At 44.6% G+C, this 22,193-nt stretch overlaps 1 protein-coding gene across 1 annotated transcript in view; it reads right to left on the reverse strand.

The window, feature by feature from the left end:
• Positions 1 to 12,778, reverse strand: part of gpcpd1 (glycerophosphocholine phosphodiesterase 1) — a 30,320-nt gene extending 17,542 nt beyond the window's left edge. Inside the window, 11 exon segments of the mRNA XM_061244055.1 lie at positions 141 to 204; positions 1,851 to 1,983; positions 2,197 to 2,359; positions 2,598 to 2,832; positions 5,434 to 5,557; positions 6,209 to 6,250; positions 9,401 to 9,473; positions 11,144 to 11,228; positions 11,333 to 11,423; positions 11,626 to 11,718; positions 12,637 to 12,778. Of these exon segments, the coding sequence (XP_061100039.1) occupies positions 141 to 204; positions 1,851 to 1,983; positions 2,197 to 2,359; positions 2,598 to 2,832; positions 5,434 to 5,557; positions 6,209 to 6,250; positions 9,401 to 9,473; positions 11,144 to 11,228; positions 11,333 to 11,423; positions 11,626 to 11,674 (1,059 nt within the window). The 5' untranslated portion in view covers positions 11,675 to 11,718; positions 12,637 to 12,778.
• Between the last annotated feature and the right edge of the window lie 9,415 nt (positions 12,779 to 22,193).

Here is a 22,193-nt window from a genome sequence, read left to right on the forward strand (position 1 = left end):
TTTCATCTTTATAACAAATCAGCATTTAATTATATTTTGGGGGAGAGGCAGAAGCAGCGACTGTGGACTGCACAGATATCCTGGGCGGACATGTTGTTACTGCAGCGTAAGACTGGAGAAACGGGAGCTGGTGGACAGACAGACTCCACATGGCTGGCAGCACTTTTGAAGGAGGCGATGGTGTTCTCTCGGACTTTGGTGTGTCTGAAACGGAGAAGCACCACACAGAGCATTAGAGGCTCTTCCCATTAGCACACTAAACCTTAATGCTGCTCTTTTCAATGTGAAACCCTAATCCTACCTCTAACCACTAACATTTACCCTAAACAAGTGAGCAGGTACATAGCAGGTGAGACTGAGAGCAGGTGTGGTAGAGTGGGACTTGGGACAGGTGTAGTACAGCTAAGACTCGATAGAGGTGTACAGGTGAGACGCGGTACAGGTGTAGTACAGGTGTAGTAAATGTGAGAATCCGGTACAGATGTAGTACAGGTGTAGTACAGGTGAGACCGGTACAGGTGTAGTACAGGTGTAGTAAATGTGAGATCCGGTACAGGTGTAGTACAGGTGTAGTACAGGTGTAGTAAATGTGAGACCCGGTACAGGTGTAGTACAGGTGAGATCCGGTACAGGTGTAGTACAGGTGTAGTAAATGTGAGATCCGGTACAGGTGTAGTACAGGTGTAGTACAGGTGAGACCCGGTACAGGTGTAGTACAGGTGAGACCCGGTACAGGTGTAGTACAGGTGTAGTACAGGTGAGACCCGGTACAGTTGTAGTACAGGTGAGACCCGGTACAGGTGTGGTACAGGTGTAGTACAGGTGAGACCTGGTACAGGTGTAGTACAGGTGAGACCTGGTACAGGTGTGGTACAGGTGTAGTACCAGGTGAGACCCGGTACAGGTGTAGTACAGGTGAGACCCGGTACAGGTGTAGTACAGGTGTAGTACAGGTGAGACCCGGTACAGGTGTAGTAAATGTGAGACCCGGTACAGGTGTAGTACAGGTGAGACCCGGTACAGGTGTGGTACAGGTGTAGTACAGGTGTAGTAACAGGTGAGACCCGGTACAGTTGTAGTACAGGTGAGACCCGGTACAGGTGTGGTACAGGTGTAGTACAGGTGAGACCTGGTACAGGTGTAGTACAGGTGAGACCTGGTACAGGTGTGGTACAGGTGTAGTACAGGTGAGACCCGGTACAGGTGTAGTACAGGTGTAGTACAGTGAGACCCGGTACAGGTGTAGTAAATGTGAGACCCGTACAGGTGTACTACAGGTGTAGTACAGGTGTAGTAAATGTGAGACCCGGGTACAGGTGTAGTACAGGTGTAGTACAGTGTAGTAAATGTGAGACCCGGTACAGGTGTAGTACAGGTGTAGTACAGGTGAGACCCGGTACAGGTGTAGTAAATGTGAGACCCGGTACAGGTGTAGTACAGGTGTAGTAAATGTGAGACCCGGTACAGGTGTACTACAGGTGTAGTACAGGTGTAGTAAATGTGAGACCCGGTACAGGTGTAGTACAGGTGTAGTACAGGTGTAGTAAATGTGAGACCCGGTACAGGTGTAGTACAGGTGTAGTAAATGTGAGACCCGGTACAGGTGTAGTACAGGTGTAGTACAGTGTAGTAAATGTGAGACCCGGTACAGGTGTAGTACAGGTGTAGTACAGGTGTAGTAAAATGTGAGACCCGGTACAGGTGTAGTACAGGTGTAGTAAATGTGAGACCGGTACAGGTGTAGTACAGGTGTAGTAAATGTGAGACCCGGTACAGGTGTGGTACAGGTGTAGTACAGGTGTAGTACAGGTGTAGTACAGGTGTAGTACAGGTGTACAGGTGGGACTGACTTGGCTGCGTGGCGGGTGCTGCCAGCCCCTCTGTGCCCCACGTCCAGGGCGCTCCTCTTCCTCCAGTACTTAGTGAAGCAGGAGCTCATGTCACACATCAGACCTTTAATGGGCCGGATCACCAGGTAGTCCACTGCACACACACACACACACACACGTTACACACCTGTTACACACACACACACACACGTTACACACACGTTACACACACACACACACGTTACACACCTGTTACACAACACACAAACACAAACACACACAAACACAAACAAACACACACACACACACACACACACACACACCTCATACAGGTGGCAGCAGCGCTGTGTGCTGGTGTGTGTCTCACCGCGCACTTTGCCGATGGTCTGGCGGGAGATGCGGCTCATGATGGGCAGGGTTACCAGGCCAGTGTTCCGGCCGCTCTCGTGGAAGGAGGAGGAGAGCAGGCAGGCCGTCCCGACCAGCCCGGGGTGCACATCGCCCTGCAACACACACTCGCCAAGGTCCTCCTGCAACACACACACACCCCAACACCGCTCAACATCACCCTGCAACACACACACCCCGAGGTCAATCACAGCACTCAAACCCCGTTAGACACACTAACACTGCCCACAGTATCAAGCCCCGCCCACAGCATGCTCATCCTAAAATGCAGTGACATCATCCTAAAGTGGTGACATCATCCTAAGACACAGTGACATCATCCTAAGACGTAGTGACATATTGTGCGCCGAGGCGACTCGCCTCGAAGAACTCGAAGGTGAGCTCCAGGTTGTCGGGGTCCATGGTGTGGATGCTGTACTCGGTCCAGCGGCCGGGCTCCAGTGCGTAGCCGTGCTCGGGCTGCGAGTGGCGGGACCTGTAGCCTCCGGCGCTGATCATGCTCATCTCCAGCGTGCTCGCCATGCGACTGCACGAGCACGGACTCTGCTCTTCATCATCCCCCTCCTCCTCAAAGCCCTCCAGGCTCAGCTTCAGCCTGCGACACACACACACACATATACACCTGCATTCACCTTCACCTGCATTCACCTGTATTCACCTGAATTCACCTGCAACCACAGCTTTATTCCCCTGTATCCTTTCACCTGCATTCAGCTGTATTCACCTTCACCTGCATTCACCTGCGCCCTGCTCACTAACCCGCGCCATCCTCACTGACCTGCACTATGCACTGACCTGCCGTTTACGGCTGTAGACCACAGATTCTATGTGAATTGTATCTTATGCAACCTGTTCTGTAGTTGTTCCAACAACCTTCAGTATGGCCTTATTGTATGTCACTTTGGATAAAGGCATCTAAATATATGTAATGTGCTAAATATACGCAATGTGGTAAATATATGTAATGTGCTAAATATACGCAATGTGGTAAATATATGTAATGTGCTAAATATATGTAATGTGCTAAACATATGTAATGTGCTAAATATATATAATGTGCTAAATACAGTCAGGTCCATAAATATTGGGACATCGACACAATTCTCCTCTTTTTGGCTCTATACACCACCACAATGGATTTGAAATGAAACAAATAAGATATGCAGACTTTCAATTTGAGGGTATTTACATCGAAATCAGGTGAATGGTGTAGGAATTACAACAGTTTCTATATGTGCCACCCACTTTTTAAGGGACCAAAAGTAATGGGACAATTGGCTGCTCAGCTGTTCCATGGCCAGGTGTGTGTTATTCCCTCATTATCTCATTTACAAGGAGCAGATAAAAGGTCTAGAGTTCATTTCAAGTGTGCTATTTGCATTTGGAATCTGTTGCGGTCAACTCTCAATATGAGATCCAAAGAGCTGTCACTATCAGTGAAGCAAGCCATCATTAGGCTGAAAAATCAAAACGCACCCATCAGAGAGATAGCAAAAACATTAGGAGTGGCCAAATCAACTGTTTGGAACATACTTAAAAAGAAAGAATGCACCGGTGAGCTCAGCAACACCAAAAGACCCGGAAGACCACGGAAAACAACTGTGGTGGATGACAGAAGAATTCTTTCACAACAGAAAAACCCCTTCACAACAGTTCAGATCAAGAACACTCTCCTGGAGGTAGGTGTATGTGTGTCAAAGTCAACAATCAAGAGAATACTTCACCAAAGTGAATACAGAGGGTTCACCACAAGATGTAAACCATTGGTGAGCCTCAAAAACAGGAAGACCAGATTAGAGTTTGCCAAACAACATCTAAAAAAGCCTTTACAGTTCTGGAACAACATCCTATGGAAAGATGAGACAAAGATCAACTTGTACCAGAATGATGGGAAGAGAAGAGTATGGAGAAGGAAAGGAACTGCTCATGATCCAAAACATACCACCTCATCAGTGATGGTAGTGTCATGGCGTGGGCATGTATGGCATGTATGGCTGCCAATGGAACTGGTTCCCTTGTATTTATTGATGTTGTGACTGCTGACAAAAGCAGCGGGATAAATTCTGAAGTGTTTCGGGCAATATTATCTGCTCATATTCAGCCAAATGCTTCAGAACTCATTGGACGGCGCTTCACAGTGCAGATGGACAATGACCTGAAGCATACTGCGAAAGCAACCAAAGAGTTTTTTAAGGCAAAGAAGTGGAATGTTATGCAATGGCCAAGTCAATCACCTGACCTGAATCCAATTGAACATGCATTTCACTTGTTGAAGACAAAACTGAAGGGAAAATCCCCCAAGAACAAGCAGGGACTGAAGACAGTTGCAATAGAGGCCTGGCAGAGCATCACCAGGGATGAAACCCAGCGTCTGGTGATGTCTATGCGTTCCAGACTTCAGGCTGTAATTGACAGCAAAGGATTTGCAACCAAGTATTAAAAAGTGAAAGTTTGATTTATGATTGTTAGTTTGTCCCATTACTTTTGGTCCCTTAAAAAGTGGGAGGCACATATAGAAACTGTTGTAATTCCGACACTGTTCACCACATTTGGATGTAAATACCCTCAAATTAAAGCTGAAAGTCTGCAGTTAAAGCCCATCTTGTTTGTTTCATTTCAAATCCATTGTGGTGGTGTATAGAGCCAAAAAGAGGAGAATTGTGTCGATGTATATATAATGTGCTAAACATATGTAATGTGCTAAATATATATAATGTGCTAAACATATGTAATGTGCTAAATAAATGTAATGTGCTAAATATATATAATGTGCTAAACATATGTAATGTGCTAAATATATATAATGTGCTAAACATATGTAATGTGCTAAATATATATTATGTGCTAAACATATGTAATGTGCTAAATATATATTATGTGCTAAACATATGTAATGTGCTAAACATATATAATGTGCTAAACATATGTAATGTGCTAAATATATATAATGTGCTAAATATATATAATGTGCTAAACATATGTAATGTGCTAAACATATGTAATGTGCTAAATAAATATTATGTGCTAAACATATGTAATGTGCTAAACATATGTAATGTGCTAAATATATATTATGTGCTAAACATATGTAATGTGCTAAACATATGTAATGTGCTAAATATATATATAATGTGTTAAACATATGTAATGTGCTAAATAAATGTGACCCCCCCCCCCCCCCAGGCTCTCACTCTACCTGAATCGGGACTTCTTGAACTTCTTCTTGGTGATGGACACCGGAGACTTCTCTGAGAAGTGCAGCCTGAGCCGAATCTCTGTCTGCCACGTGAGCCACCCGGAGTCAACACACTGCACATCATCTGTATAAACACATAAACATTATTAATAACACACACTGCACATCGTCTGTATTAAACACATAAACATTATTAATAACACACACTGCACATCGTCTGTATTAAACACATAAACATTATTAATAACACACTGCACATCGTCTGTATAAATACAAAAACATTATTAATAACACACTGCACATCGTCTGTATAAACACAAAAACATTATTAATAACACACACTGCACATCGTCTGTATAAACACATAAACATTATTAATAACACACACTGCACATCGTCTGTATTAAACACATAAACATTATTAATAACACACTGCACATCGTCTGTATAAACACATAAACATTATTAATAACACACTGCACATCGTCTGTATAAACACAAAAACATTATTAATAACACACACTGCACATCGTCTGTATAAACACATAAACATTATTAATAACACACACTGCACATCGTCTGTATTAAACACATAAACATTATTAATAACACACTGCACATCGTCTGTATAAACACATAAACATTATTAATAACACACTGCACATCGTCTGTATAAACACAAAAACATTATTAATAACACACACTGCACATCGTCTGTATAAACACAAAAACATTATTAATAACACACACAGCGCGTGGTCTGAACATCACTTACTGTAAAGGCCAAACTCTCCGTCGTCAATAACCAGGTCCGATTCTGAAAAGCAACACAAGCAGTGGCACCGTCACACAGAGACACGGACAGCGTCTCAGCTTCACACAACTACAGTGCTTCAGTATGGCGCAGTTCCATTCCCATTTCAGCGTCCCCCCAAAAACAGGACGACAGCAGCCAACTGGGACCCCACTGTGAGCTCGTGCCAGAGCAGGAGTCTCTAAAACAGCCCTCCACCCCCCGCATTGAGCCCCGTGTTACGGAGGTCCATTAACTCAGTTAGTACCAGAATGGGAATGTTCCGGCCATTGGCCGCAGGTTGTTTAGCTGGAACTCGAGTCAGATAAACGGGTTCCATTAAACAAACACTGTCTTAATATCAGATCAGCCACACCTATGTGCTTTGTCAGTACAAACCAGTATAGACTTGTGATATGAAGCAAGGCTGTCCCCGCCATTGATGAATCACCACAGATAACGCACTTAGCAAATCCAAGCAGTGCATCAATACAGCAATACAAAAATCTAGAGCAAATATGAATAATGCTTTCAATGAAGCCCTTCATAGCATTCCCCCATTACTGCTGATTAAATTACAAAACACTCAGCAAGGTGCTCCATATAAAACTACACACTCTTGTGTTATTATGGGGGTGTGTGCGCGCGAGTGCCTGAGTGCGTGTATGTGTGTGTGTGTGTGTGTGTGTATGTCTATGTGAGCATACCTGTGTGTGTGAATTATGGTGTGTGTGTGTATGTGTGTGTATGGCGTATGTGTATGTGAGCATACATGAGCGTGTGTGTGTGTGTGTGTGGATTAGGGTGTGTGTAGTACAGTACAAGAACGTGCTGGAGGTTCAGTAGTGTAACTCCAGCTCACGGGGAGCAGCGCTGAGCAGGGCTGAAACATCATATTTAACACTGAGCTGCACAGCCAGCGTGTGGTGTGAACATCACCACCGTGAACAACCTGTGGGCCAGTGGTGTAAACACACCTTGTGTAGAGCTGACACCCTGTGTGTGACGCCCTGTGTGTGTGACACTGTGTGTGTGACACTGAGTGTAGGGCTAACACTCTCTAGAACAGTGGTCTCCAACCCTGGTCATGGAGAGCTACTAGGTCTGCTTGTTTCTGTTTTCACCCTGTTGAGACCCAGGTAACCAGGTGAGACGAGTAACAGTGTAATCAACTGCTCTAATTTAAGTGCAGAGTAACAACACAAACCAGCAGACCCAGTAGCTGCTCATGAAAGGACTGAATATGTGTTCATCTCATCAGTAATCAAACACGAGAAACCTGACGCTGAGCACCTCGTCCAGAACAGTGCCTCCCCCATAAAAAAAGCACAGCACGGCTACACCCCCGCCCCCTGACCCCACACCCGCCCCCAGACCCCAGACCGATATCAGGTTCTGCAGCTGCTTCAGCTGGTGGTGGCATCTTTAGTTCCCCTAGCCACGTGCTAATAGTTGGCTTCTCTAGCTGACTTCACGGAAAGGTCTTGAAATTCTCTGAAAGCAATTTGCAGTGTTTTTCTACAAGTGCTACAGTCCCCTCCAAATGTATTGGAACAGCAAGGCCAATTCCTTTGTTTTTGCAATACACTGAATATATTTGGGGTTGAGATAAAAAGATGAACACAAGACAAGAATTCAGAATTTCCTGGTATTTACACCAAGAGGGGTTAAACCACTTAGAACATAGCACCTTTGGCATCAGACCACCCTTTTTTTAGGTGAGCAAAAGTATTGGAACAGGGAGCATTTATGTAAATGGATTCTTACTACTGAAGAGTGGTTTGCATCTTGTGGTAGAGCCTTTATATTGCTGAATTCTAAGTCTTCTTCGAACAGTTGATTGAGATACTTTTACCCCTGGCCTGTGGAGATTGTTTGTGATGTCTGATGTTTGGGGTTTTCTGGGGGTTTTTCTTCACAGTTCTCACAATGATTCCATCATCAACCGCTGTTGTTTTCCTTGGTCGACCTGGTTTTCCCCCTCTTTTCTAAACCTTCAAAATGGTTTGCTTTTCTCCCAAAGACAGCTCTCTGGTCTTCATGTTGGTTTATCCTTTCTAACACAAGCGCAGTCTTCACAGGCAAAACCCAAGGCTAAAACCAAGAGTAGACATTCATAACTATTTATTGTTTAACCAATCAATCTAACAGGACACATCTGGACAACAAGAAACACCCGTCAGTCACATGTCCAAATACTTTTGCTCACCTAAAAATTGGGTGGTCTGATACAATAGGTGATATGTTCTAATTGTTTAACACATCTAGATACCAAAAAAAAAAAAAAAAAACAGGAAATAAAAGCTGAAATTCGGATCAGTGATCTCATGTATATCTTTTGACCTCAAACTCAATTGTCTTCAATGTATTGCAAAAACAAAGGAAGTGACCTTGTTGCTGGACCGGATGGGTCAAACCATGTTTAATTGAAAACAGCATCCTCCTTAAAGTCCATCCATGGGAAGATATCTGATACCAGTCTAAGCGTCTTACAGCAATATTGCCAGCGCTACAGGATATTCAAATCCCAAAAACATAAGAATGCTCACTGATGAGAGCAGCCCACTTGGCTCCTAGTTTAGAGACAGACAGTCGAGCACCAGCTCTGTATCAGATATAGAGCAAGCTGGGGAACGGGTAGTTGTGCCTGGAGCAGCCGGTTACAAACAGCACATGCCACAGCCTATTTTACAGGTCCTCAGGAGCCAGAGGCACAAGCCTGAAGCAGCACTACATTATGTGACCACCACCAGCATCAGCAACGCACCCCAATCAGCAGCCATTTTAAGACGCCAGTGAGCCAGCAGCCATTTTAAGACGCCAGTGAGCCAGCTGAACTTCCCCCCTGCCCAGTCACTAGAGAACTCAGCGGTAACACTCGATGGGGAAGCACTGTGGTTCTGGCCCAGGAGCGGGTATCTGTGTTTCACTAAAACCCAAACTGTAAGTTCAACCCAACCGGTAAGTCTGTGTATTATGCCAAGTTCAACCCAACCTGTAAGTTTGTGTATTATGTACCTGAGCTCAACCCAACCTGTAAGTTTGTGTATTATGTACCTGAACTCAACCCAACCCGTGAGGCTCTGAATTATGGACCCGAGTTAAACCCAACCCGTGAGGTTCTGAGTTATGCACCCGAGTTAAACCCAACCCGTGAGGTTGTGTATTATGTACCTGAGTTGAACGCTCTCGGATGCCGATGCGTCTCCCACTTATTGACTATGACTTGACATGGATCACGAGCGTTCTGTAATTTCAATGTTAGGTGTTAAGATGTATTTACAGATATTATATATAACATCACTGTTTTGTGACAGTGATTGCTGAGGAGTTTAAATTAAAAACAAAACAAAAGATTTGAGCTCGAAATATTCACCAATCTTCCAGCCAGCGGGCCACAATTGGGTGAAATCTGAAAAGTGGATTCATTAGTGACAGGGATACGGAACTCAGTTCTCGTCCTGATAACAAAACTATCAACTGTAGAATAACCTTTTTTCTTAATGTAGTGTCCATCTCCCCCTTTTCACCCCAATTTGAAATGCTCAAACATATTTTTTTCTACATATTTTGGAAAGCCCAAATATATTTTTGTCATCAATTCTGAAGCATGTGATGTCATCACACCACAGCCCAGCAGCCGCGGCCACACAGACATGAGTGGGAGGAGAACATATCGTGCCGCTCAGCAGGTGGACCTGTGGGAGCTCTGGACCTGCCAGGGCCAGACCGCAGGGCCTGTCCGTCGAGCAGAGCCTTCACAAGGAGAGGCCCCAGCAGGCCCGGAGCAGGCCCACAGGGGGAACGAGCTTCTGAATCTCCTACAGCACTGGAGCGGAGTCTGAATCTCCTACAGCACTGGAGCGGAGTCTGAATCTCCTACAGCACTGGAGCGGAGTCTGAATCTCCTACAGCACTGGAGCGGAGTCTGAATCTCCTACAGCACTGGAGCGGAGTCCGAATCTCCTACAGCACAGGAGCGGAGTCTGAATCTCCTAGAACACGAAAGCTAAACCCTTCAGGAAAGTGTTTGTTCAGAAGCCTGCATCTTCAGTTCATAGGGTAGAATATCAAACATTGACAGCAACATTAAAATTTATGACAGAAATTACGAGGTGAGAAGCCAAGCTGCCTGAGTCACAGATTTCCTGGAGACCGATGTAGCTTGGCAACACGCCAGAATGCCACTCTGTGGACTTCTCAAGGACCAACGCCCAAGAGCAGCCAAAGTGCGTGTGACAGATAAAACACCCTGCCAAAGATATCCATCTCTCTGCTCTCTGGCTCAGTCACACACACACTCTCTAGCTCAGTCTCGCACTCAGTCACACACACACTCTCTAGCTCAGTCACACACACACTCTCTAGCTCAGTCACACACACACTCTCTAGCTCAGTCACACACACACTCTCTAGCTCAGTCTCGCACTCAGTCACTCACACACTCTCTAGCTCAGTCTCGCACTCAGTCACACACACACTCTCTAGCTCCGTCTCGCACTCAGTCACTCACACACTCTCTAGCTCCGTCTCTCACACACTGTTTAATCTGAAACAGTTACCCATTAAACTGCAAGGGTTCAGGCACAGCTAAGAATCTGTGTCAATACAAAGTGGCAGAAACCTATGGAGCCCAAACAATCAGCACTCGCTCAAGCAAAGTATTCAACATTATCAGCCATCTTAAAAACACCAGGATTAAAATTCCATCAGCCTGCATCTTCGAGGTGCAAGATATCAAATAACTTTACACCAGAAACAGAACAAATCCCATTAGTACATGGACTTGCACTACAACAATTCATGCAAAAAACAATGCATAAGAAAAAAATCTGCACCTACAGCTATCAGAGGGGTAAAGGGGGTTTGCCTGAACTGAAATTAAAAAAATAATAATAAAAATAAAACAGCACTCACCTTTGATTCCAGAAAGAATCCTTTGAAATAACGGTATTTACATTCAACGCCCTTTGGCACGTAGATGGTATGTTTCCACAAAGATCTGACGGGGGAAGTGGGGGGAGGGGTGCTGTTATTGTCATACATTTGAAAAGGGAACCATTTTGAACTGTTATGTTGAAGATCATGGACAGAATATACATGTACCCGTCGGCTTCCTGCGCCTGGAGCGGCACGGCTCTCTGCGAACACCAGTTTCCCAAAGACTCACAGCTGCCGACAACCCCAAACTGCTCACCTGTGGGGGGAGGGCGTTTTACGAATGAACCTGCGGGCTAAAATAGCTACTCCTCACGTTTCGCAGGATACTGACAACACGCAAAGCTGTGTTCATAAAAAAGACGAGCAATAGCAAACATTTCGAAACAAATAAACAAACAAATTCCAGTAATGTTAGCCAACTGTAGTGTCCATTCGCTCAAAACGCTTTCAGTCCTTACCCAGCGACGTTGGCCCTCGCACAGAAAGGGTGATTTGGATTAAATCCATAGTTTGCAGCTACCTGTCCGGCCAGACGCCATGCACGGCTCAACCTGAAACAAAAGTCAACAAAAAGTTTTGACCGTTAAACCTCAAATGATAGTGGTAACAGTTACATTATAGGGAAAGAAAGATGTTAGCTCTAGTTAGCTATTGCATCAACGTTATAACCGTAAACAAATGTTTAGGTTACGAGCTAACGTCAACTCTTGTAAATAAAACACAGCAATCTAGAAAACTGAAACACAACTATATTCTTAATTTAGCTAAGTAACGTTAACCGTTTTAGTTATAAGTTTACATATCATAACAGCTCGTTAGCCATCTCAGCGCTCGCCAGCGTGGCAAGTGGACACAAACTGGATATTACTAACTTAGCAAGCAAAATAACTGTAAATTAGCCTTGCTAAATCAAGCTTGTGCCAAAGGGTTAAACAACATTGTGTTTAGCAGTCTAAATTCTTCCGATCTAGCTAGAGCTAGTGAGCGTTATCTCGGCCGGCTTCAGATGGATTCCGGACCATCTGCAATGCAGCAGCGTTAACGCGGGCTCAGTTACCGACCAAATCTGTCAGTGTTTCACCGTTCAGAGCACGCCACGGGTTTACACGGTTTATATTAGCGTTAGTGATGCACACCCATCTAAGAACTACATACACTTGCTACCTACTAGTGTCAAACAGCAATAAAACAACCAGCTTGCCAAAAGACGGCTTCGTAGAATCTCTGTCGCAGAAGAGTCATCTGATGCTTTCTGTAGCTGACGTTACCTTCCGCAACTGCTTTTACTCTCGCCTGGCGGGTTCAAACCGCCCTAAGCCGGATCGGACAATAGCGAGCTAACCGGCTAACTGTAAACACAGAACGGAGCCGCTATTTAGGAGATTATAGTGTTAGCTACCAACGAGTACATTTAGTCTTTTCACTAGAAACGCCTATGGTTCGTAAATAATATATATTCACATATTTACCTGCTGCCCTGAGGGGGAATCCGTTTTATGACGGAATTTGTTATTAAGAAGCGTTATCGTGTTGACATTTCTCCACCCAGCATCGTAATATGTGCATCCAGAATCCAGGCAAGAGGTCTTACACTCCAACCGGATCCAAGACTCTCGCCACCTACCGTCTTCAGCTTTGGACTGGAAGCATGCGTACAACAACGTCTGTATCGTTGTGGTCGGCACAACGCTCATCTAAAATTAAATACTATTTAGGGCACAAACCTTTGAATCTGTCTATATAGCTGAACACCCTTATGCATTCCAACAGTGCGAGTAGCTCGAAATTATACAAAGTACAATGAGAGCAGACGTTGTATTCATGCTGTATACGACATAAAAAGAAAACAGTTTGTGTTATTTTTTCTTCTAAAATGCCATTTGTTGACAATGGTATAACACGAGAGCTGTTGTATTTTACGAACCACTTCAAGTGAAAATAACCTCGACGTTGCTATGTACTTGTTTTGTCGGGGGTGCTATGCCAAATAGCTCGGCTATAATTCAATGAATTCGTTCATTTTTAGTGAGAAACAGGACGATGTATTCTGGTCTCTGTGTGGAGGTTATTGCCTTATATAACACCTTATAACACACACGTAGTTTCTAGTGTCAATTTAAAAAGCAGCTTAGGCATGCTTTCGTAAAGATGGAGAAAACATGTTACATTTTAGACGCGAGGGAAGCTACATAATACATATACAATAGAATACGATATAATTTCCTAGAAACCACAGAAAACATAAATAAATGAGTTCGTTTCTCGTATCATCACACACTCTTTGTGTTGAAGTCCCGCAGAGCCCTCCTCTCGGCGCTGATTGGTGCTAGCGGTTTTGTCCCACTTCTGATGCGCGGTAAAACGAGGTCACTGCGTTTGTTTTGCCAAGCTGCAAGCGCGGACTAGTTCGGTGAATAGTTTACCGTCGCTAGAAAACAGCGAAACATTCAGTCAGAAATGAACAGCAAAAAAGGTTAAACCGGCAGATGAACAGGATTCAAGGTCAATGTGTGGTATATTCCACCTCGAAGAACCTCGGTGACGGGACGATATCCCATTCCCGGGCCATTTAAGGTTGATATTCCTTTGTATCAACCTTCGAGATTTTGTGGAATATAAAGGATTTTATATATACGTGTTTGTTCTAAAGATTGAGAATAGAAACAGGGCACCGCCCACTTACAATGTTTGCTAGGTAGTTTTGACAAAAAAATCTTACTTTTTAATTATTTATTAATTAATTAATTAACCTTTATTTATACAGGGTAGGTAGGTTGGGCCTAGGCAAGCCTAATCTGCATGTCTGTATTTGTTAGTGCTGATGAATAATAACTGAAATGAAAGTCGGGAGATGCGTTAGAGTATATCCACAGGGCTGAACGGGCAGAGTTATACACTTGTCCAAACAGAACTAACGTGTAATGAAACCGTAACTAATAATGCAGCATCAGGCTGTGTTCCTTCCTTGACTTCCCTGTTTCTGATTCCATGTCAAGCGCCATCACAGAAATGTGAGAACAGAATCTTAACCCACTCACTGTTTCTATATCCCCAATAATAACACTATATTACGTAGATCACACCTTTCGAGCACAGAGTACACGCTGCTGTACGGAAGAAGCAAAAGAAAAGGATGAAATGACAGCACAGGGGAAACCGCAAATACAACAGCAGTACGCAGAATTATGTAAATATGCATGGTGGCAATAATAGCGGGAAGAAGGAATACAAAATAAATAAATGAAAGGAAATTATAAAATGGTGGATTAAACACAGAGTAAAAAAGGGAAAAGACAGAATCACAGAAACAGTTTTATAAAAGCATACATTTCTATGTTTCTATATTCCCAGAGACTTGCGATGAGTCCCACTACAGTCACACTGGTCTACTCTACAGTAACACTACAGTAACACTACAGTCTACACTACAGTAACACTACAGTCTACACCGTAGTCTACACTACAGTAACACTACAGTAACACTAGTCTACACTACAGTCACACTGGTCTACACTACAGTAACACTAGTCACACTACAGTAACACTAGTCTACACTACAGTAACACTACAGTCTACACCGTAGTCTACACTACAGTAACACTACAGTAACACTAGTCTACACTACAGTCACACTGGTCTACACTACAGTCACACTGGTCTACACTACAGTAACACTAGTCACACTACAGTAACACTAGTCTACACTACAGTAACACTACAGTCTACACCGTAGTCTACACTACAGTAACACTAGTCTACACTACAGTCACACTACAGTAACACTAGTCTACACTACAGTCACACTACAGTCACACTGGTCTACACTACAGTAACACTAGTCACACTACAGTAACACTACAGTCACACTAGAGTAACACTACAGTCACACTAGAGTAACACTACAGTCACACTAGAGTAACACTAGTCAACACTACAGTCACACTACAGTAACACTAGTCTACACTACAGTAACACTACAGTCTACACCATAGTCTACACTACAGTAACACTACAGTAACACTAGTCTACACTACAGTCACACTACAGTCACACTAGTCTACACTACAGTCACACTACAGTCACACTGGTCTACACTAGTCACACTACAGTAACACTACAGTCACACTAGTCTACACTACAGTAACACTACAGTCACACTACAGTCACACTAGTCTACACTAGAGTAACACTACAGTCACACTACAGTCACACTAGTCTACACTAGAGTAACACTACAGTTACACTAGAGTAACACTAGTCTACACTAGAGTAACACATGCCATCCACTCAAAGAAAAAACAGTTCCAAAAGGAACCCTGTGATTCCCTATCTAGTTCAAGGGTTCTTTGTCAGGAAAAATAGTTATTTGTGTCTAGGAGCTGTCACACTTCACACCTAGAGGGTTCCACAAATAACTAAAAAAGGGTTCCTCAATGGAGACATAACACAACATAACAGGCCAGGCCATTCAGCCCAGCAAAGTTTGCCTTACCCTACCACTAAACTGTCCCTACTTTTCTGAGAGTGTATGTCATTTATTGTTTCGATTAGTCAGACTGAAAAGCATTAGAGCAGAAATCCTGGTCTTAATGCTGAGGATTATCTGATGGTGTGAGAGCACACTGTAAGTTTGGTGTTTGGTGGTAATCTGAGATAAGTCCCCTTTCTCCTGAGGTCGCGGAGTGACGCACTGGTCTGCTGGAGCTCTGTTTACACACTCCAGTGTGCTGGGTCCCCACGGTAACCAGAGCGCAGCAGACCTGCCTCGTGTCGGGTGAAGCACTTTCACTGCGGCTCAGAGCAGGGCCCCCAGCTAATCTCACTAACTGCAGCATTGTTTCAGATCCTTTACCTTTCACTGAGCCTGAGCACTGCGTAAGCGCACTGCCCTCTCTGACCTTGTGCTTTTACAGGGATGAGGTCCCCACTATGCATGCCCTACTGCTGTGCTTTTACAGGGATGACGTCCCCACTATGCATGCCCTACTGCTGTGCTTTTACAGGGATGAGGTCCCCACTATGCATGCCCTACTGCTGTGCTTTTACAGGGATGAGGTCCCCACTATGCATGCCCTACTGCTGTGCTTTTACAGGGATGAGGTCCCCACTATGCATGCCCTACTGCTGTGCTTTTACAGGGATGATGAGGTCCCCACTATGCATGCCCTACTGCTGTGCTTTTACAGGGATGACGTCCCCACTATGCATGCCCTACTGCTGTGCTTTTACAGGGATGAGGTCCCCACTATGCATGCCCTACTGCTGGGCTTTTACAGGGATGAGGTCCCCACTATGCATGCCCTACTGCTGTGCTTTTACAGGGATGACGTCCCCACTATGCATGCCCTACTGCTGTGCTTTTACAGGGATGAGGTCCCCACTATGCATGCCATACTGCTGGGCTCTGTGCCCTCAGCAGCCTCATTGACTTGTGCTGTCCCACGAGATGCACAAAATGGCGGTATTTTCAAAGCCTTCATGAGCATCAGCATAGAGTTCCACCATTAAATGTGCAGTTTGACCATTTTTTGGGGAATAGAAAAAAACATTTTCCCCCAAATTGGCTGAACTGGAATTTATTTATTTTATTGCCTCTGTAAATAATGTTGCTGTGTTACCAGGGGTGTCCGGACTCAGCGGAGAGGGCCGGTGTGGGTGCAGCCCAGATTCTGCTTACCAGGGCGTGATTAGTCGGTCAGTTGAATCGGGTGAAAGCTGCACCACACTGGAGCCCCCACAGCGCACAGACACAAGGCTGCATTCGTGTGCGAGAGCCGATCAGAGAGAGACAGCGCTTCTCCCAGCTGTAACAGGATGGCGGCAAATGCAGTCAAACCCGACTCTCAGACCAGCGAGGGACGAGATGCATCAATTCCTTGTGCTCAGTGCTGCCACGGCAACACAATGTTATCAAAGTGAGCATTCTGATCCAACCAGAACATTTCTTGATAAACTGGTTGGGGAACCATCAAGGTGCAGGATGAAAGTTTATGGTGTAAAGGCACATAGCACATCGCTCCTGTCACGCCTCTATCCAGCACTTATGCGATCCGTCTCAGAAGAACTGGCTTCACTCATCAGTGAGGCGTTCCCTTATCACACAACATGGACTGTGCTGTAAGAGCACAGAGAAGGGCATGGCTCATGCAACAAAAGGTCATCTGAGGTTAGAATGAGGTTAGAATGAGGTTAGTGAAATTACATTCAAATCACACAACATTCCTACCCAGAGACTGCAACTCCTCTGTCTGAGCAGGTACACTATTATACACACTCACACACAAACACTCACACACAAACAATTTTACACACATATAGAAACACACACATACCCCCAACACACACACACACAAACACTCATACACATTCACACACACACACAAACACATTCACACACAATCACATACCCCCAACACACACAAACACTCACACACAAACACATTCACACACATACACTCATACACAAACATATTCACACACAAACACATACCTGCAACACACACACAAACACATTCACACACATACACAAACAATTTTACACATATATAGAAACACTCACATACATATACCCCCAACGCACACACACACACATACACAGACACACACAAGGAAAAAAAGTTTTTATTCTGGCACTGTTTCCCTAGCAACAATCCACAGCAGAAATAAACAGCAGAAATCGGTCTCCTTAGTAACAAAGTTTAGTATGAGTTAACATGATAGATGACATATTACTTGTCCAATTGCATACTCTATCAGATTAAAGGTGGAGCAAATGATTGATATAAAGCTGTTTGTCCTATGGCTAATTTGAAAATATGTGGTTAAATGAATTTGCGTAGAGTGAATATTTGTGTGTCATTTTGCAATACATTTTTTAGCTCCACAATGCATATTTTCATGTTTTTGTATTGCAAGATATTGTATCACAATATTTCATCACACCCATACTGGGCCGACATGCCCTGTTAACACCTCCGAATGTTCCTAACCCTGGTCCAGTAGTCATAGCGCTTGGCTTTTGAGGAACTGGCAGGAACAACCTTTTGATTTATACTGTAATAAGATTATTAATAATTATAATTATCATTAAATCACCCGTCAAAGCTCAGTCTGCTGAGCTGAGTTTCTGCTGTTCCATCAGCCACACACACACACTCACACACACACACTCACTCACTCACACACACAGAGCTCTGCTCTCACACACACACACTCACACACACACTCACTCACTCACACACACACACTCACTCACTCACACACACACACTCACTCACTCACTCACACACACACACTCACTCACACACACAGAGCTCTGCTCTCACACACACACACTCACACACACACACTCACTCACTCACACACACACACACACACACACACTCACTCACTCACTCACACACACACACACACACAGCTCTGCTCTCACACACACACACTCACTCACACACAGAGCTCTGCTCTCACACACACACACTCACTCACATACTCACACACACACACACAGAGCTCTGCTCACACACACACACACACACACAGAGCTCTGCTCTCCCTCTCACACACACACACACACTCACACACACAGAGCTCTGCTCACACACACACACACACACACACACAGCTCTGCTCTCCCTCTCACACACACACACACACTCACACACACAGAGCTCTGCTCTCCCTCTCACACACACACACACACACACAGATCTCTGCTCTCACACATACACACTCACACACACACACATTCTGGAACAACCAGACTAAACACCTGCTAAAAAAGATTACAGTATCTGATTAATTTAAACTATACACTTAATGCTGAGAAAGAGCCCCGCTCCGGGAAATGGGATGCTTGCCATGTTCACCATATCTCTGAAATGAAGCTGTTCCTTTATTATGGAATTATGTATGAAATAAAAACCGTAGCTTCAAAAAAATAAGTCATTAAGTAACAACAGTAAGATTGAGCAGAGGAGAATAATTCAGAGAAAATGATTGACAAAACTATTTTGTTAAAAAAAAAAGTTTGTCTTCTCTGAACACGTAATGATGTAAAATGGAAGGTAGCAGCTTTGGACAGGATTTTAGATTGTGGGATAGATACGGCAGACACGCTCAGGCTGGCCTGAGAGACACAAGCAGCTCGTTTCCATGCTGTTCTGCCAAAAGGCCAAAGGACTGGGTTTGATCACCGTCCATCTCCATGATGGGTGTGTGTGTGTGTGGTGTGTGGGGGGGGTTTGGGTTAGGTGTGTGTGTGGTGTGTAGCGGGGTTAGGGTTAGGTGTGTGAGGTGTATGGGGGGTTAGGTGTGTGTGTGTGAGGTGTATGGGGGGGTTAGGTGTGTGTGTGTGAGGTGTGTGGGGGGTTTGGGTTAGGTGTGTGTGTGGTGTGTAGCGGGGTTAGGTGTGTGTGTGTGAGGTGTGTGGGGGGGCTAGGGTTAGTTGTGTGTGTGTGAGGTGTGTGGGGGGTTTGGGTTAGGTGTGTGTGTGAGGTATGTGGTGGGGTTAGGTGTGTGTGTGGTGTGTAGTGGGGTTAGGGTTAGTTGTGTGTGTGTGGTGTGTAGTCGGATTAGCTTGTTAGCTTGTTAGCTCGGTAATAAAAGCACGGTGAAGTGCAGGAAAGTGAAGGCTTGTAACAGGTCACCATGACGACGCTCCCTGATGACATCACCCTCAAATTCAAAATAACGTTGTTGCCCTTAGGGCCGATTTCCCTAGCTGACTGGGAACACATTTGTCTTACAAATCTTTGGGCGAGTTAGGGGCCACCTTATATGGCCAAATATAAAAGCTCCTGTCAGCAGCCCCACAGGATTCAGCAAAGCTGTGTCTTTTGACAACTCTCTTTAATTTACTGTTTTCCACGCAAACTCTGACACAGGTGTAGGGGTCCTCGCACGGGACTCCAAATTATGTAGGGTCCTCGCACGGGCCGCCAAATAACGCAGGGATTTTACTCTCTACGAAACCGGGGCGCCAGTTAAACGTTGTGTAGCAGTATAACTGCAAAAGGTAATCAGTCTCATAAAATTACTATTATCAGAAATATCTAATCACAAATTTAGTATTTTAATTAATAATTAAAATAACCAATATTAATGATTAAACATACAGATAACCTGAAGGTTGGAAGTTCTTCGAAAGACTGCTTTAACTCGGCTCTCATGTCTATGTGATTCCAAAACGGACACCGGGGTTTAATAAAATATATTTATTTATTTATTAAACACATAACAGATAAACTAACGGGAAGTTAGTAAGGAAATTTAGTTGGGTATGTGTGTGTGCGTGTGTGGCGCGCGCAAGCGCGCGTGTCGCTTGAACAAAGGAAAGGTAAAAGTGGGAGTAGCTAGCTTGGGTAAGCTAGAGTTCTGGGTGTGTTAGTTATTGTTATTGTTAGCTGTGAGAAGACTACTTGCGTAGTTTACTCTATATATGCGCAAAAGACGGCGAATCAATTCACGTACATATATAGCTAACAAAATACATTCCAATGATAAGTCGGCAAATATGGAAACACAGATTCACAAAAACAGTTAAGACTAAACTAAACACTGGCTATGCCTGAATGTTTGTTCTCTTACTGAGTCCATACGCATTGGATCCAAAAGACGTGCTGTCCTTGTAGGAGCCGCGATGGTGCTGTGAATGTGTGTCCTGGAGAGATGCGCAGGCTGGGGCGTCTTAGCCGCGCGTTGTCGTCTGGTCCGCTCGGTTGCTGGAAGGATGTTCGTTGGTCCCTTTTCCGGGTGGAAAGTTCGTTGCTGTTGTTCGTTGGTTAGCTTTGCAGGGGTAAACTGATGTAGCATTCCGCGTACACCAGTTTCCACTCGCTATAGGCCAAGAAGTTACCGCAAGGTAACTGGGCGTCCGTAGGCCTGGTAGTGCGCTGTGCAGCATTCAGCCTCTGTCCGAGTCTCGGAGCAGATGAGCTGAAGCGAATGGCCAAAAAGGGTGCGTCGAAGAAGAGAAGCAGAAGAAGCAGAAAAAGCAGAAGAGAGATCCCAAGAACGTGTCTTGCTCTTATACGGGACCGTTTATTGCTCCCGCCATTACGGGATTGGCTGAACCAAGTTAGACGTCATTCGTGGTGGACGTCGCGGAATTTTCCTGTGGGAATGTGGAAGTTGTAGTCCCTACACAGGTAATGCAGCTCCTTTAGCTGGCCAAGAGGGGGCGCCGCAGTTCTGTGGGCTCCCGTGAAATAATCCAGTTCCCATTTCTCATTACATTACACAACTCCACAGCAGGGATCACACGAGTATAGAGAGGCAATCAATTAATCCAAAAAATCAGCTCTGTGACAACCGGCATTTTCACAGCTCATATGAAAAGGGATGTTTAGGAGACAGAATAAAGAGTTATAAACTGTGGCCAGGAGAAGTTTGTGTTGCGTTTCTGCACCAACAACGCCCTCTACTGGCCAGTTACGGCACCGCAGGGGCTGTCAGATCTGTTCCGCTGGTGCGGCGATTGAGCGGCTGGTTTGGGCGCAGTACGTGATAATGAGACCCTCTCTCCGGTATTGCTACAGGGATGCAGTCCTCACCACCCACCTTCACTTCATGCCACGTTTAAACTTGAGCTTCTTGATGTTCACTTCATGTTTTCTGCAACTCTGTCGGCGATAAACATGTTTTTCTTCTTCTTCTTTTCTCCCATTTTGAAATGCCGAAACCGCCCCACGGGTCCTCCCAGCACTGCAGCACATCCACTGAGTTCTGCAGTCATTTCTGAATATGATCATTTATGGAAATAGCCTAATCAATCGGAATATGATGATTTATGGAAATAGCCTAATCAATCGGAATATGATCATTTATGGAAATAGCCCAATCCAGACTGTTTCATGAGAAAACAAACCCAATGATGGATTAGATGAGACAGAGCCCACCCCACATGTGAGAACAAGCCTGCCCTACGAATGCAGAGAGAACATTAAAGAATTCCTGTTTCATAGCAACCAGCTGTGTGCTCTTCTGTCAGACACACAGTGCAGATATTCTGCATCCGTTATTATGCACA

The sequence above is a fragment of the Conger conger genome, chromosome 5 (assembly GCF_963514075.1).
Source record: "Conger conger chromosome 5, fConCon1.1, whole genome shotgun sequence".
NCBI lineage: Eukaryota > Metazoa > Chordata > Actinopteri > Anguilliformes > Congridae > Conger > Conger conger.